The following is a 12,772-nucleotide window of genomic DNA, read 5'->3' on the forward strand; positions in this document are numbered from 1 at the left end:
ATCTTGAACACAACCCCATGCCAAGCACGGCTCAGGGACTAAGAAGGTCCTCACATTTTATGGAATAATTAGCTGAGGAAAGAAAGAAAATTCACATGGCAGGACAACTAGAAGAAAACAGTCAGACTGAAGTGCATGGGCCTGAAAGTGACTAAAGGTAATAGGAGCTTAGGGAAGGATGGAATCTGGGTGCCTTGAGCTGGCCCTGCAGGACAGGAGGAACTTAGGAGGCAGAGGGAAGCAGGGAGGAGAGCAAGGGTGAAAGCAAGCACACAACTGTCCGGAGACCGAGACACTGGCTCTGTGCTGTTTAGCTAAACGGGCCTCCCAGACACCAGCCCTGAGAACAGCTAACAGCAGGCACACAGAGGCCTCTACTTCCTTCACCTGAAAATGGAAATAACAGCCAACTCACATGGTTGTGCAGTTAGAACAGAGACTGTCTTCAGAGGACGTGGCACACTGTCTAGCACATGATCTGTGTATTCACTGAGTCTCTCTGATTGCTGGCCGGAGAAGCCCACCTGAGCTACCTTGAGCTGAAGACACTAGGAGCTCTGGAAGCTGCAAGTGGGCCTTAGGAAGGGTACCACAGCCTGTATCTTCTCTTTCCCCACAGACAGGCTTCCTCTGCTTTTCTGGGCCACATGGAGGATGGAAGGTATCTGGCCCACAATTCCCAAAATCTCCATCTCAAGATTTCAGTTTCAAATTTGGAGGGCACAGGAACTGATAGACTAGCTTGGTTAACTGCCTTCCCTCAGTTCAATCACCTGTGACCAGGGATTCAGGACCATTTCAAATGATGTGGATGCAAGAGACAATTAAGAGGGTTGTTGTGGGCTGGGCAGAGAGGTATATATAGATGCCCACCATACATTCAGCCATTATTAGCTACTTTTATCATATGAACATCAGGACAAGCCCAATACGTCAGAAGTGTGCTATCACTGGCTTTTTCTTAAAACAGCTTTACAAGAAATAATTGACATTCAATAAGCTGCACGTTTATTGATGTTTTACCATATGTTCAGACCCACAAATCACCACCATAACCAAGATGAAAACAAATCCACCATCCAAAAGCTTACTTATTCTCCTAGGGAAGCCCTCCTTCCCAGCCCCCTTACGGGTAACCACTGATGCGCTTTCCGTCGTTACAGATTAGTCGTCATGTTTTAGAGTTTCACATAAGTGGAGTCCTGTAGTACATATATTCTTACCTGGCTTCTATTCAGTATAACCATTTTGAGATTCCTCCCTGCTATTCTCTTATCAATAATCCATTCCTTTTCATCCACTTGTGTGGCTAAAATATTTGTTTACTCATTTGTCTGATGATGGACTTTAACAAATAAAGTTGCTATGAACATTCATGTAAACTCTCTGTGTGGACATATGCTTTGTAAGTACCTAAGTATAAAATGGATGGAATATAGGGTAGGTGTTTCTCTTTTTAAGAAACTGCCAAACTGTTTTCCAAAGAGGCTGTACCATTTACATTCTCACCAGAAGTTTATGAGAGTCCCAGGTGCTACATATTCTCACTAATATGCATAGGTATCTATATCATTGGGGTTTTAATTTGCATTTCCTTCAAGATTAATGATGTCAAGCATCTCTCATGTGCTCACTAGTCATTGTATATCTTTTGTTGCACTCTCTCTCCAAATCTTTAACCCATTTTTAAAGTAAGGGTGTTTGTTTTCTTATGATTATTTAATTTCATTATATTTCTAGATAGAAGCCCTTCAACAGATACATGGCTTGGAAGTATTTTCTCCCAGGCAGTGGCTTGCCTTTCTATTCCCCTAACAGTGTCTTCAAATGAACAGAAGTTTTTAATCTTGGTAAAATTCAATTTGTTTTCTATGGATTTAGCATTGGGGTTGTATCTAAGAAATCTTCATGTAATTCAAGGTTGCAAAGGTTTTCTCCAATTTTTTCTTTAAAAGTTTATTGATTTATATTTAGATCTATGAATCATTTTGAGTTAATTTTTGTGTATGGTGCAAAGTGTGGATTGAAGCTGTCTGTGTATGTATGGATCAATTTCCGGATTCTGTTATTACATTTATAATAGTTATCTTTATAATAAGTCTTGGGGCTTCCTAGGTGGCAAAGTGGTTGAGAATCTGCCTGCCAATGCAGGGGACACAGGCTCGATCCCTGCTCCAGGAAGATCCCACGTGCCGCGGAGCAACTAAGCCCATGTGCCACAACAATTGAGCCTGCGCTTTAGAGCCCATGAGCCACAACTATTGAGCCCATGTGCTGCAACTACTGAAGCCCACACACCTAGAGCCCGTGATCCACAACAAGAGAAGCCACAGCAATGAGGAGCCCACGCACCACAACGAAGAGTAGCCCCCACTCACCACAACTAAAAAGAAAGCCCACACACAACAAAAAAGACCCAACACAGCCAATAAAATGATTTCTAAAAAAAAAGTCTTAAAAGTCAAGTAGCGTTAACTCTCTTAAATTATTATTTTTATTTTTCAGGGCTCTTTTGGCTATTCTAGGTCCTCTGTACTTTCAATAAATATTTTAGTCAACTCATTAATTTCTATTTGTTAAAAAAAAAAGGCCACTGAGTTTTCACCAGGATTGTACTGAATCTATAGATCATTTTGGGGGAAACTGACATCTTAACAACACCATATCCTCCAATTTTTCTCCTTTAGCTTCTCTCAGAAACATTTTATAATTTTCAGTGGAAGTGTCTTCCACACTTTGGGTTAGACTTATTCCTAAGCATTTCTTGGTTTTTTGCTGTTTTTTTTTTTTGATGCTATCATACATAGTATTTTTTTTTCCTATTTACAATCTGTGTGTGTGTGTGTGTGTGTGCGTGTGTGTGTTGGTCTTGTATACTGCCATTTTGATAAACTCACTTATTGGTTCCAGTAGCTTTTCTTTTTGTAGATGCCATCAGATTTTTTTAAGTTGATGATTGGCATCTACAAATAAAAACAGGTGAACTTTTTTCTTTACAATCAGGTTGGTTTTTACTTATTTTTCTTGCCATATTGAATTGGCTGCAACCTTCAATACAATGTTGAATGGAAGTGGTGAAAGCAGACATCCTTGTAGCCTTCATCTTTGGGGGAAAGCACTTAATCATTCACCACTAAGTATGAAATTAGCTGTGGTAGGATTTTTTTAGTTTTTGTTGTTGTTTTATCAAATTTCCCTCCTACTCCTAGTTTTCTGAGAGTTTTTACTCATAAAAGGATGTTGTGTTTTGTCAATGATTTTCTGCATATTGAAATGTTCACACGGTTTTTATTTTTAATATGTTAATATGATGAAGTGCCTTGATTAATTTCAAATGTGACACCAACCTTGCATTCTAGAGACAAGCCTTTTTTATATGTTGCCAGATTCAATTTGCTAAAATTTTGTTTAGAAATTTTACACATATATTCATGACAAATATTTGCCTGTTTTTCTCTTATAATATCTTTGTCTTGTTTTAGTATCAGGGTAATGGTGATCTCATAAAATAACCTGGGAAGTATTCTTTCCTCTTCAAGTTTCTGGAAGAATTTGTATAGAATTTTTATTATTTCTTCCTTAAATATTTGATAGAATAAAGAGAATTCATTTAAGCATGGAATTTCACTGCAGGAAATTTTTCTATTAGATATTCAAATTCTTTAATAGATTTGGGGCTATTTAGTTTATTTCTTATTTTTTTTAAGAATTTATTTTTTAATAAATTTATTTATTTATTGGCTGTGTTGGGTCTTCGTTGCTGCATACGGGCTTTCTCTAGTTGCTGTAAGCAGGGGCTACTCTTCATTGTGGTGTGTGGGCTCCTCATTGTAGTAGCTTCTCTTGTTGTGGAGCACGGGCTCTAGGCACGTGGGCTTCAATAGTTGCGGCACACAGGCTCAATAGTTGTGGCTCATGGGCTCTAGAGCACAGGCTCAATAGTTGTGGTGCACGGGCTTAGTTGCTCCGTGGCATGTAGGATCTTCCCAGAGCAGGGCTCGAACCCATGTCCCCTGCAATGGCAGGCAGATTCTTAACCACTGCGCCAGCTAGGAAGTCCTAGTTTATTTCTTCTTAAATTCGTTTTGGCATTTTATTTCTTTCAAAGAGTTTCTCATTTTGTCTAAGTTGTTTGATTTATTGACATCCCCATATTCTTAATATTCTCATTATAATTTAAGTATATGTAGAATGATGACTATTACAGAATACTGGTGAATATATATATATTGATTATATCTGAAGAATAGTAATGTAACCTCTCTCATTCTCGACACTGATCATCTTTCTCCCTTAGTTTCCTCCTCAGTGTGACCAGCTTCTCAACTTTATAGATTCTATTGATCTCTTTCAAAGAAGCAACTTTCAGCTTCACAGATGTCCTCTGTTTTATCATACACTGATTTTCACTAATCTTTATCATCTCTTTTTTGCTTATATTGGTTTTAATTTGCTCTTTTTTTCTGGAGTTAAGATCATTTGAGGTAGCTATGTGAGACCATGTTTCATTTCTAATGTAATTTTTTAGAAGTATACATTCTCCCCCGAAGCACTGCTTTAGTGGCATTCCCAAAATTATTATATGTTGCACTTTCACCTTTATTCAGTCCAGAATACTTTCTCAATTACCTCCTGCTTTTTCTTTGACACAGATTACTTAGTATCCAAATAACTCAGGATTTCCCAGAGCTTATCATTAGTGATCCTAATTTAATTCTATTGTAGTCAAAGAACATGCTTCACATAGTTAATTTTTTAAAAATTCATCTGAGACTTGTTTCACTCATAATACAATTTATTTTAGTAAATATCTGCATTTTCTTGAAGAGAATGTGTATTGTGCTCTCATTGGAAGGAATACTCTGTATTTAAATGTCAATTGGGTCAAGCTGATCAACAGTGCCATTCAAGTATTCTTTATTCTTGCTTATTTTCTGTCTACTTCTGTCAGTTATTAAGAGAGGCGTATTGAAATCTCCAACTATAAATATTGATTTGTCTGTTTCTCCTTGCAGTTCTATCAGTTCTTACTTCATGTATTTTAAAGTTCTCTTACAGGTGCATAAAATTTATAATAGTCATACCCCTTAATTAATTGATCTTTTTCTTTACATGGGTTTCTTTAGCCTTAGTAATATTCTTTGCTCTGAAATATACTTTGATATTAACATAGGTACTCCAGCTTTCTTTTGGCATTTTCTTTCAATTAGGCTGATTTGATTAATGATCTGATTTTTGTCTGGGTGCTACTGTTGTTTCAGATAAAAGGGTAAATTTGTTCTCTGCTACTCCATCTTGGCCATAAGCAGAGGCCCCCGACAAATGTTATCAACCACAGTTTACTAAGAAGAAAACAATCACTAGAAATATTTTGACTTGCTCAAGGTCATATAGCTGATTACTGTTTGCTAAGTAGAAATGCAGCATGGACAGGGCAGTACTGCTTCAAGTGATCCATCTGCATTTCAGTTCTTAGAACAAAAGGGGCAAGAAAGTATTTTACGTGAAGGAGAACTGGGATTGCTGATCAAGGAGACATGACAGATGAACCTTCTCTGTTTTGTTGACAGTCAGACCTGAGTCAAAGTCACTGAAAACTGTTAAGAATAAAAATTCTCTGTACTTGCTTACAAAGGAGAGATTATGAGGTCATTTACCTAATGGATTATTCCAGGAAAATCCCAATGCCAATCTAGAGGGACACAGACATTTAGGATGACCCAATACACAGGAGGATACCCCTGAGTCAGTGCTCATTCTACTCAAACCTGCACTACAGCCATCACTGGGTAACACACACATCCCTCAACTGCCCTTCTGAACAGACATCCAGTTTTATAATAGCATCTACAGAAAAATGGCAAAACAAGATTTTGCAGCATCCAATAAATAATCTAAAAGACTATTACAACCATAATGTGTACATAATAAGAAGTAAAATTAAATAAGAAAGGTAATTTCATTGGGGCAACATTGCTATTCATCTTGTAAGTTTAAACTGACACACCATCATGTGTATCTTGGGTCCTAGATGTCTAGAAAACCAGCACATAGACAGCAATCACGTAACTCGGTGGAAGGGGCAGGTAGCACAGATGCCAGACAAGCCGATGGAATTTCCATCCCTCTAAAACCTATGTGGTCATGCAAAAACAATCAATTTTATGACAAATTTAGAAATAGCTGTTAAAACAGAAGGAAGCATTTAATTCTTTTATCTGACAGGAAACCCAAGACAGAAATAGCATATTAACACAGACAAGTATAGCTGTTTGAAGTTCCAGGTTTTACTATAAGTGGTACTTTGTAGTTTATGAATATGTTTTTACGACACATCATTAAACTTGTTAGCCTGCCAGGTAAAAGGCATTCACTATGTCTCCCTGTTTGTCATGTTTAGAAGTTTCTATACAGATTTCGTTTGCTTTATTTTAATTATTTGGAGCATCTATGTTTCATATCTTTTGATTAAAGCTAGCCTTTTTTTTCCTTTCTTAAATGCATTTTTGTGCACATCTTGGAATTTATGAGCATGTCATGGAGATCAAAATATAGCTGAGAAATGACTAGCTGGCAGAAGGAGTCACAGTCTAATATTTGAATGCTTACATCAAAGAGATCACATGCAGCAATTCAGAAACATTTCACATTTTGCTCATGTTGTGATGTCTTCAAATAGCACCTCCACACTTGCTGCAGAAATTATTACAAAGTTCCCCCAGCTGCCTGGTGTATAAGACAATAATCAAAGTCACATTCTCTTTTCCTCGTCCTTATATTATGTCAGTCTACCATAGGGTTTGAAAGGCTAGGCTTTAAAAAAAAATAAAAACACTGTATGGTAACTGGCGTCTAGCTGTGTGTATGTTTTTCGGGGCTTTATTAAATCTACAGAATGACACAATATGTCCTGTATGTACAACTTTTGACATCTGCGAATCTCAGGCTGTATTCCTGGTTTGGCTTGCAGCAACAGCAATTAAAAACTATAGTATGACATTACAAAGAACATAACCTATTCAGGGTTTACTTATTGACAACATTCCAGCAACATGTGACACAGTCAAAAATGTTAAAAGAGTCTTTTTTTTTATTTCACTAGGAATAGACGCTATTTCACTGACAATAAGCATCGATGCTATGGTTCTACTCCTGTCCAACTCCTTGTCCTCTGCTCTCCCTTTGCCTTCCCCATGCCCCCCGCTGCCCACCTCTGGGGCAGAGTATGGTGGCGGGGAGTAAAGAGGGGAGCAGGAAATAAACACAATGAGCTGTAGACACTGAAACTTTCAGTCACTGTATCAATTGGTCAAAATACAGTTAATTCTAGGATGTAGTTTAGACCTTACCAACTTGCACTCACTAATTTCAAGTTTCAGTTCCAGCAACGTAAGGCACTCCAAAATCTGTCAGTCAAAAGACGCTCTGACATCTCAAAGCAGCCACCAGTATCACACTGACCTGATGAAAAGGTTTCCATTGATTCTCAGCTGATGAATTTTTTTTCTCTCCCCAATGTTTACAACATACTCAGCAAACGTCAGAGTGCCTCGAACAGAGGCCAACTTTTCTTTATAAGCTTGGCCCCAACTTTGCTTGTCCATTGTCTGACTCCCTCATTAGGGTTATGTCCATGAGGACGTACACCAGGACTTTTTTCCCATCTACTCCCTGCACCTGGTGGAGTGCCTGAATCAAAACAGAAGCTCACGGAATGTTAGTTGAGGGACAACAGTAAAACCAACCCAAGAATTGTATGGCAAACTTAATGTTCGTTCCGCAGAAGGATTTCCGCCATTTCCACAGTGTTTGGTGATTTACAGAAACAGAGTTGTAAGGGTTTACAAATGCATGGAATGCTCTTTTGACATGTCTTGTTCAAATAGCAAACATGTTGAATACAGACAGAAATACCTCAGTAAGAAAAAAGCTAAAGGTGATATTTATAGGCATCTGCATATTTGTTTCACCGAGGAAGAGAACCACTAATTTTGAGTTTTAGTTCCAACAATATAAGGCACTCTGACATCTCAAAGCGGCCACCAGAAGAGTGAACTAAGGACAGGATTTTCACTGGTTCGCAGCTGATGGCATTTTAGCATTTGTCATTGCCCACCCGGACCCCCCTAGCAGGCATGGAAGGAATAAAGTTGGAGGAGCTGTACTCACCAGCCTTGATGTGGACATCCTGACTTCTAATTTTCCCTGAAGGATTTTCAGCTGTGCAATAGTAAGTATTATCATGGATTAAGGTACTAAAGCTTGAAGGAGGGAAGGGGAAAATTTGGAGAGTGCCGTTGGGGTGGACGTGGCGGATCCCGGGGACATCGTAGATCTCCTCGCCTGTCGCTAGGTACCATCTGAGAGACACAGGAGGGATGCCTGCAGCGGGGCAGGGCACCAGGGTCCCCGTGGTGCTCGCAAACACTACCTCTTGCAGAGATGCATTGACAAAGTAGAGGCTGGAGTGAAGGTCCTCACTGAAAACTACAAGAAAACAACACAAGAATATGTCAGTAAAGTGTACCTTCTGCACTTGTCCTCCAATCAGCCTGGCCTCAGGAGGTGATTTTGAGAAGCAGACATGAGGCTCAACTAAAACTAAATCATTCAAAATTGCTCAGCTTACTATGCACATAGAGGCACCATCTTCATTTCGTAATTTGTACACAAGTTAAGTTATCCTGGGTGTTAAACTCTGAATAGATTACTCTGCAGTCCCGTGTCCCATGCCCTATTCTGTCTGCTTGGTACCAACCACTACTGGAATTGATACTGTGTTTTGTATTCAGTTATTGTCTGTCTCCCCCTCTAGACTGTAAGGCCCATGAGAACACCACTGTGATTGGCTCACACTGTTACCTGGGGCACAGAGCAGAACATCCCATGCAGCTTAATAAGGAGAAGTTACATGATTGAATAACTCGATCTGGTTGCTAGGATCAAATTGCTCTAGTTGAAAGGTACATTGAGAGCCAATTTTGAGTGAAATTAGTCTCAAATTTTTAAAATTAAAATTGAAGATCATATGTAAATCATTTTAAAAAGGACAGCTGGTTTTCTGAAAATCAAATCCAATCAACAATGCACTTTTTTATTGAAAATATGTTGTACGGAGCCAAATCATGGGGAAGCTGTGTTCATGAGATTTTCATCCTCCAGATATCTTACTTGGAGATCCACTTGCTTTCTCTTGGTCTCCGTCACTAGCAGTGACCACGAGTTTGCCCACAGCCAATGCTGCCTATCTCTGAGCTGGCAGCAGAGTGAACGCCATTTGTCAAAAGATGGCAGAGAACGCTACACGTTGTAAAAGTGATAGATTTTCTCAAAGAGAAGACAGGCAGGGTATTCATTACATAGTAACCATTTGATGGTCTTCTCCCCTAACCATGAATGAAGTTTCTAGCAAGTCTCCAGAAATGAGGATATGGAAATTACTGCTAACTAAGAAACTAGTTCAGACCAGAAGCACAGTTAATAGTTAAACATCACAGCTTCCAATTCAAATAAAAGTGCTGATAGTAGCACTGTGATTTTGAGCTTTTTAGGAAACTGACATCACCCCAAACATATTGTTAGGAAAGAGGTAACTGTCACTCTTGAGGCTAATTAATTCCACCCCAATTCTTTTTTTTTCCCCTCCCCACATTACTCTTCTGTCAGCTGAATTGTAGGTGATTCAAACTAAGTAAAATTTAGTCGTATTTGAATTTATTCGCTTGTGTCATAAATGTGGCCTTGTTAAGAATAGCAGTCTTTGAAAATGTGGCTGTATATAAGAAGTATTTCTTAATTAAATGTATAGCTTCCTATGGTAAACCTCATTCTAAGAGCCAGCTTATGAAATTATTTAAATGACTGTGAGAAAAAAGCAAAATAAATGTTTAATCCTAGCAGTTAAAGAGGTAAGTGACTTATGGGGGATAACTGTCACTTCTTACGTTTTTTAGATATTACACGAGTCTATTTCACGCCACTGGGTTTAATAATGTAACATAAACTCACTTTCTAAGATACACATCACATGGCCACAGGCAAAAGAAAGCCCAAACTATATTCCAACAGCCTTCATTTCATGCATCTAAGGGACCATCCATCTGCTTAAATAATAATACTTCACTTTATAGAGTGCTGCATGCTCCCTCCAGTAAGGACACGGAAATCTTAATGTGAATTGTGTGTGTGTGTGTGTGTGTGTGTGTGTGTGTGTGTGAAAGTTCCTTGAAAGTAATTGCACTTTATTAAAAGAAAGCTAAACAAAACAGTTGGCAGAATCTTCTTGGGAGATGCAAGGTATAAAATCCTGGAGTATTAACACTAAGGGCACTAAAGGAAGGACTTTGGAGAATTGTTTCTTCGTTTGCAGATTTCCCCACATTTTATATCGTTATAACAGATGGTATAACCAAGGCTCCAGTGGCAAACATAAAGCAGAATGTCACACTAAAAAGAAAAATCAGTCAATATTGCTTTCCTTAAAATCCAAATACGGCAAAGTGAAAAGAAGAAACGTGGGAGAAATGTTACCGGAAGCAATGACACCATCATTCATTCATGCGACAGTATTTATTGAGCACCTGCTATGCACCAGGCCTCCTGCAAGGTCACAGTTATACAGATTTGCAGGAGTCATGCTACTACTCTCGAGGAATCTTTGGTCTAGAGACTTGCAGGGCCATGTAATGAGATCAGTGATCATTGTTTTGCTGAGTGCTGTGACAGAATTATTGACAAAGTGCTACAGACACATAAACGATAGAGAAACTGACGCAACCTGGTGAAGGTGAGGCTAGCTCCCCAAAGAAGAAGAGAAAGCAGACTCTAGGCAGAGGCCTAAACATAGTAGGACACTGAGTCGTCACAGGCAGGAAAGAAGTGAGAGGGTACTGGATACTGGGAACTTCAGGGCAGAATCAACAGGGACACAGATTTGGCAGAGGAAGCTTGAGGTTCTTTAAATTCATCTATTCTGTATATTCTTACTCAGCACCCAGTAAGTATTTGGGCTTGCTAAGGCCTTGGACCACACTAATGACCAAGTCTTGGAGGGTGATCCTGGGAGCCTCTATTTCAGAAGCTTATTATAAAGTTTAGATCATGAGGGGTGTCCGATCTCAAGCTAAGAAGCGTGTGCTCAATTCTGCAGACAGCAGGACAGTAGGGAGTCCCGTCACTAGGCACAGGCACAAGAGAAGTGAACACATACGTCCATGCAAAAACTTGTATGCAGATGTTCAAAGCAGTGTTATTTGTAATAGACAAATGCGGAAACAACTCAAGTGCCCATCAACTGAAGAACAGATAAACAAAGCCTGGTATATTCACTCAATGGAATTTTACTCAGCTATAAAGATAGATGAAATACTAATATGTGGTACAGACATGGATGGCTCCTGACAACATTATGCTAAGTGAAAACAGTGAGTCACAAAAGAGCACATACTGTATGATTACATTCACATGAAATGTCCAGAACAGGGAACTCTATAGAGACAGAAAGGAGATGAGTGGTTCACTTAGGGGTGGAGGTGAGGGGTGGGGGAGGAGGGTGACAGCTAAATGATGCAGAGTGTCTTGGTGAGGTGATTAAAATAGTCTAAAATTGACTGTGATGAAGGTTGGACAGATCTTTGAATTTACAAAAAAAAAAGCTGAATTGTACAAATGAATGAATATTATTGTATGTAAATTATATCTCAATAAAGCTGCTTGAAAGACAGGGAGCTAATGAAAATTTTGACACAGAACAAGCAATTTTCCAGATTGCAGTTTTAAAAGTAAACGCTGAGCAGTGGGGAGCGAAGCCTAGAGGCAGGAAGTCTGACTGGGCTGCGGTGGGGGTGGCCTAGGCCCTCCCGGGCATGGGTGGTGTGAAGGGAGGAGAAAGCCTAACCACACAGAGGTATCTGGCATGACTCCTCTGGAATGTGTGGGCAGGGCGTGGACATAGTGGGAGTGAGGATGCGGGATAAGTCGATATGATCCACACGTAATAGCTTGCAAGCCTGGTTGCACAGTTACACTATGAATGCAGACAGAGAACACACAAGGCAGAGCCAGATGCGTAAAGGGAATGACGCTGCCGGTTTTACTGCTGTTAAGGGGGCACGGCCCTCGGGCTGCCCATTAGCAAGATGGGAATAGGAGAGCAAGATCTCAGAGAGAGATTCCACAGTCAAGGAAGTGGAAGCCCATCACCGGGTGAGACATATCAAGGAGAGTGTGAAGAACAAGAAGAAACATAAAAATGGAGATGGATCCTCAGGGATAGTTTATACATAAAGGGTGAGCAAAGGATATTTGACCATGGACTTGCACCCAAGTACATAATGAACTCCTACGAGTCAATAAGAAAAATATAATCTAATAAAAAAAAAAAATGGGCAGAAGACTTAGAGGGTCACTTTGCAAAGGCCAATATATACATGGCCAATAAGCACATGAAAAAAAAAAAAAACTCAACATCATTAGTCATCAGGAAAATGCACATTAAAAGCACAGCAGTCACCACTACACACTAATGACTAAAATGGAAAATACAGACTATATCAAGTGTCTCAAGGATGTGAAGCAACATGAAACACATACACTGCAGATGGCAATGTACATTGATAAAGTCATTATAGAGAACTGTTCACCATTAACTACTACAGCTAAACCTATGCATACCCTATGGCTCAACAATTCAATTCATAGGTATTTATCCAACATAAATGCATCACACACTGGAATATTCATAGCAGTACTATTTGTGAGTTCCAAACTGGAA

At 39.3% G+C, this 12,772-nt stretch overlaps 1 protein-coding gene across 1 annotated transcript in view; it reads right to left on the bottom strand.

The window, feature by feature from the left end:
- Positions 1–8,655, bottom strand: part of DSCAM (DS cell adhesion molecule) — a 653,261-nt gene extending 644,606 nt beyond the window's left edge. The window contains exons 1-2 of the mRNA XM_057696448.1: positions 8,637–8,655; positions 8,170–8,487 (exon numbers count right to left, since the gene is read on the bottom strand). Coding sequence (XP_057552431.1) covers positions 8,170–8,487; positions 8,637–8,655 — 337 coding nt within the window. The remainder of the gene's footprint in view (positions 1–8,169; positions 8,488–8,636) is intronic.
- Between the last annotated feature and the right edge of the window lie 4,117 nt (positions 8,656–12,772).

This window comes from Hippopotamus amphibius, chromosome 10, assembly GCF_030028045.1.
Source record: "Hippopotamus amphibius kiboko isolate mHipAmp2 chromosome 10, mHipAmp2.hap2, whole genome shotgun sequence".
NCBI lineage: Eukaryota > Metazoa > Chordata > Mammalia > Artiodactyla > Hippopotamidae > Hippopotamus > Hippopotamus amphibius.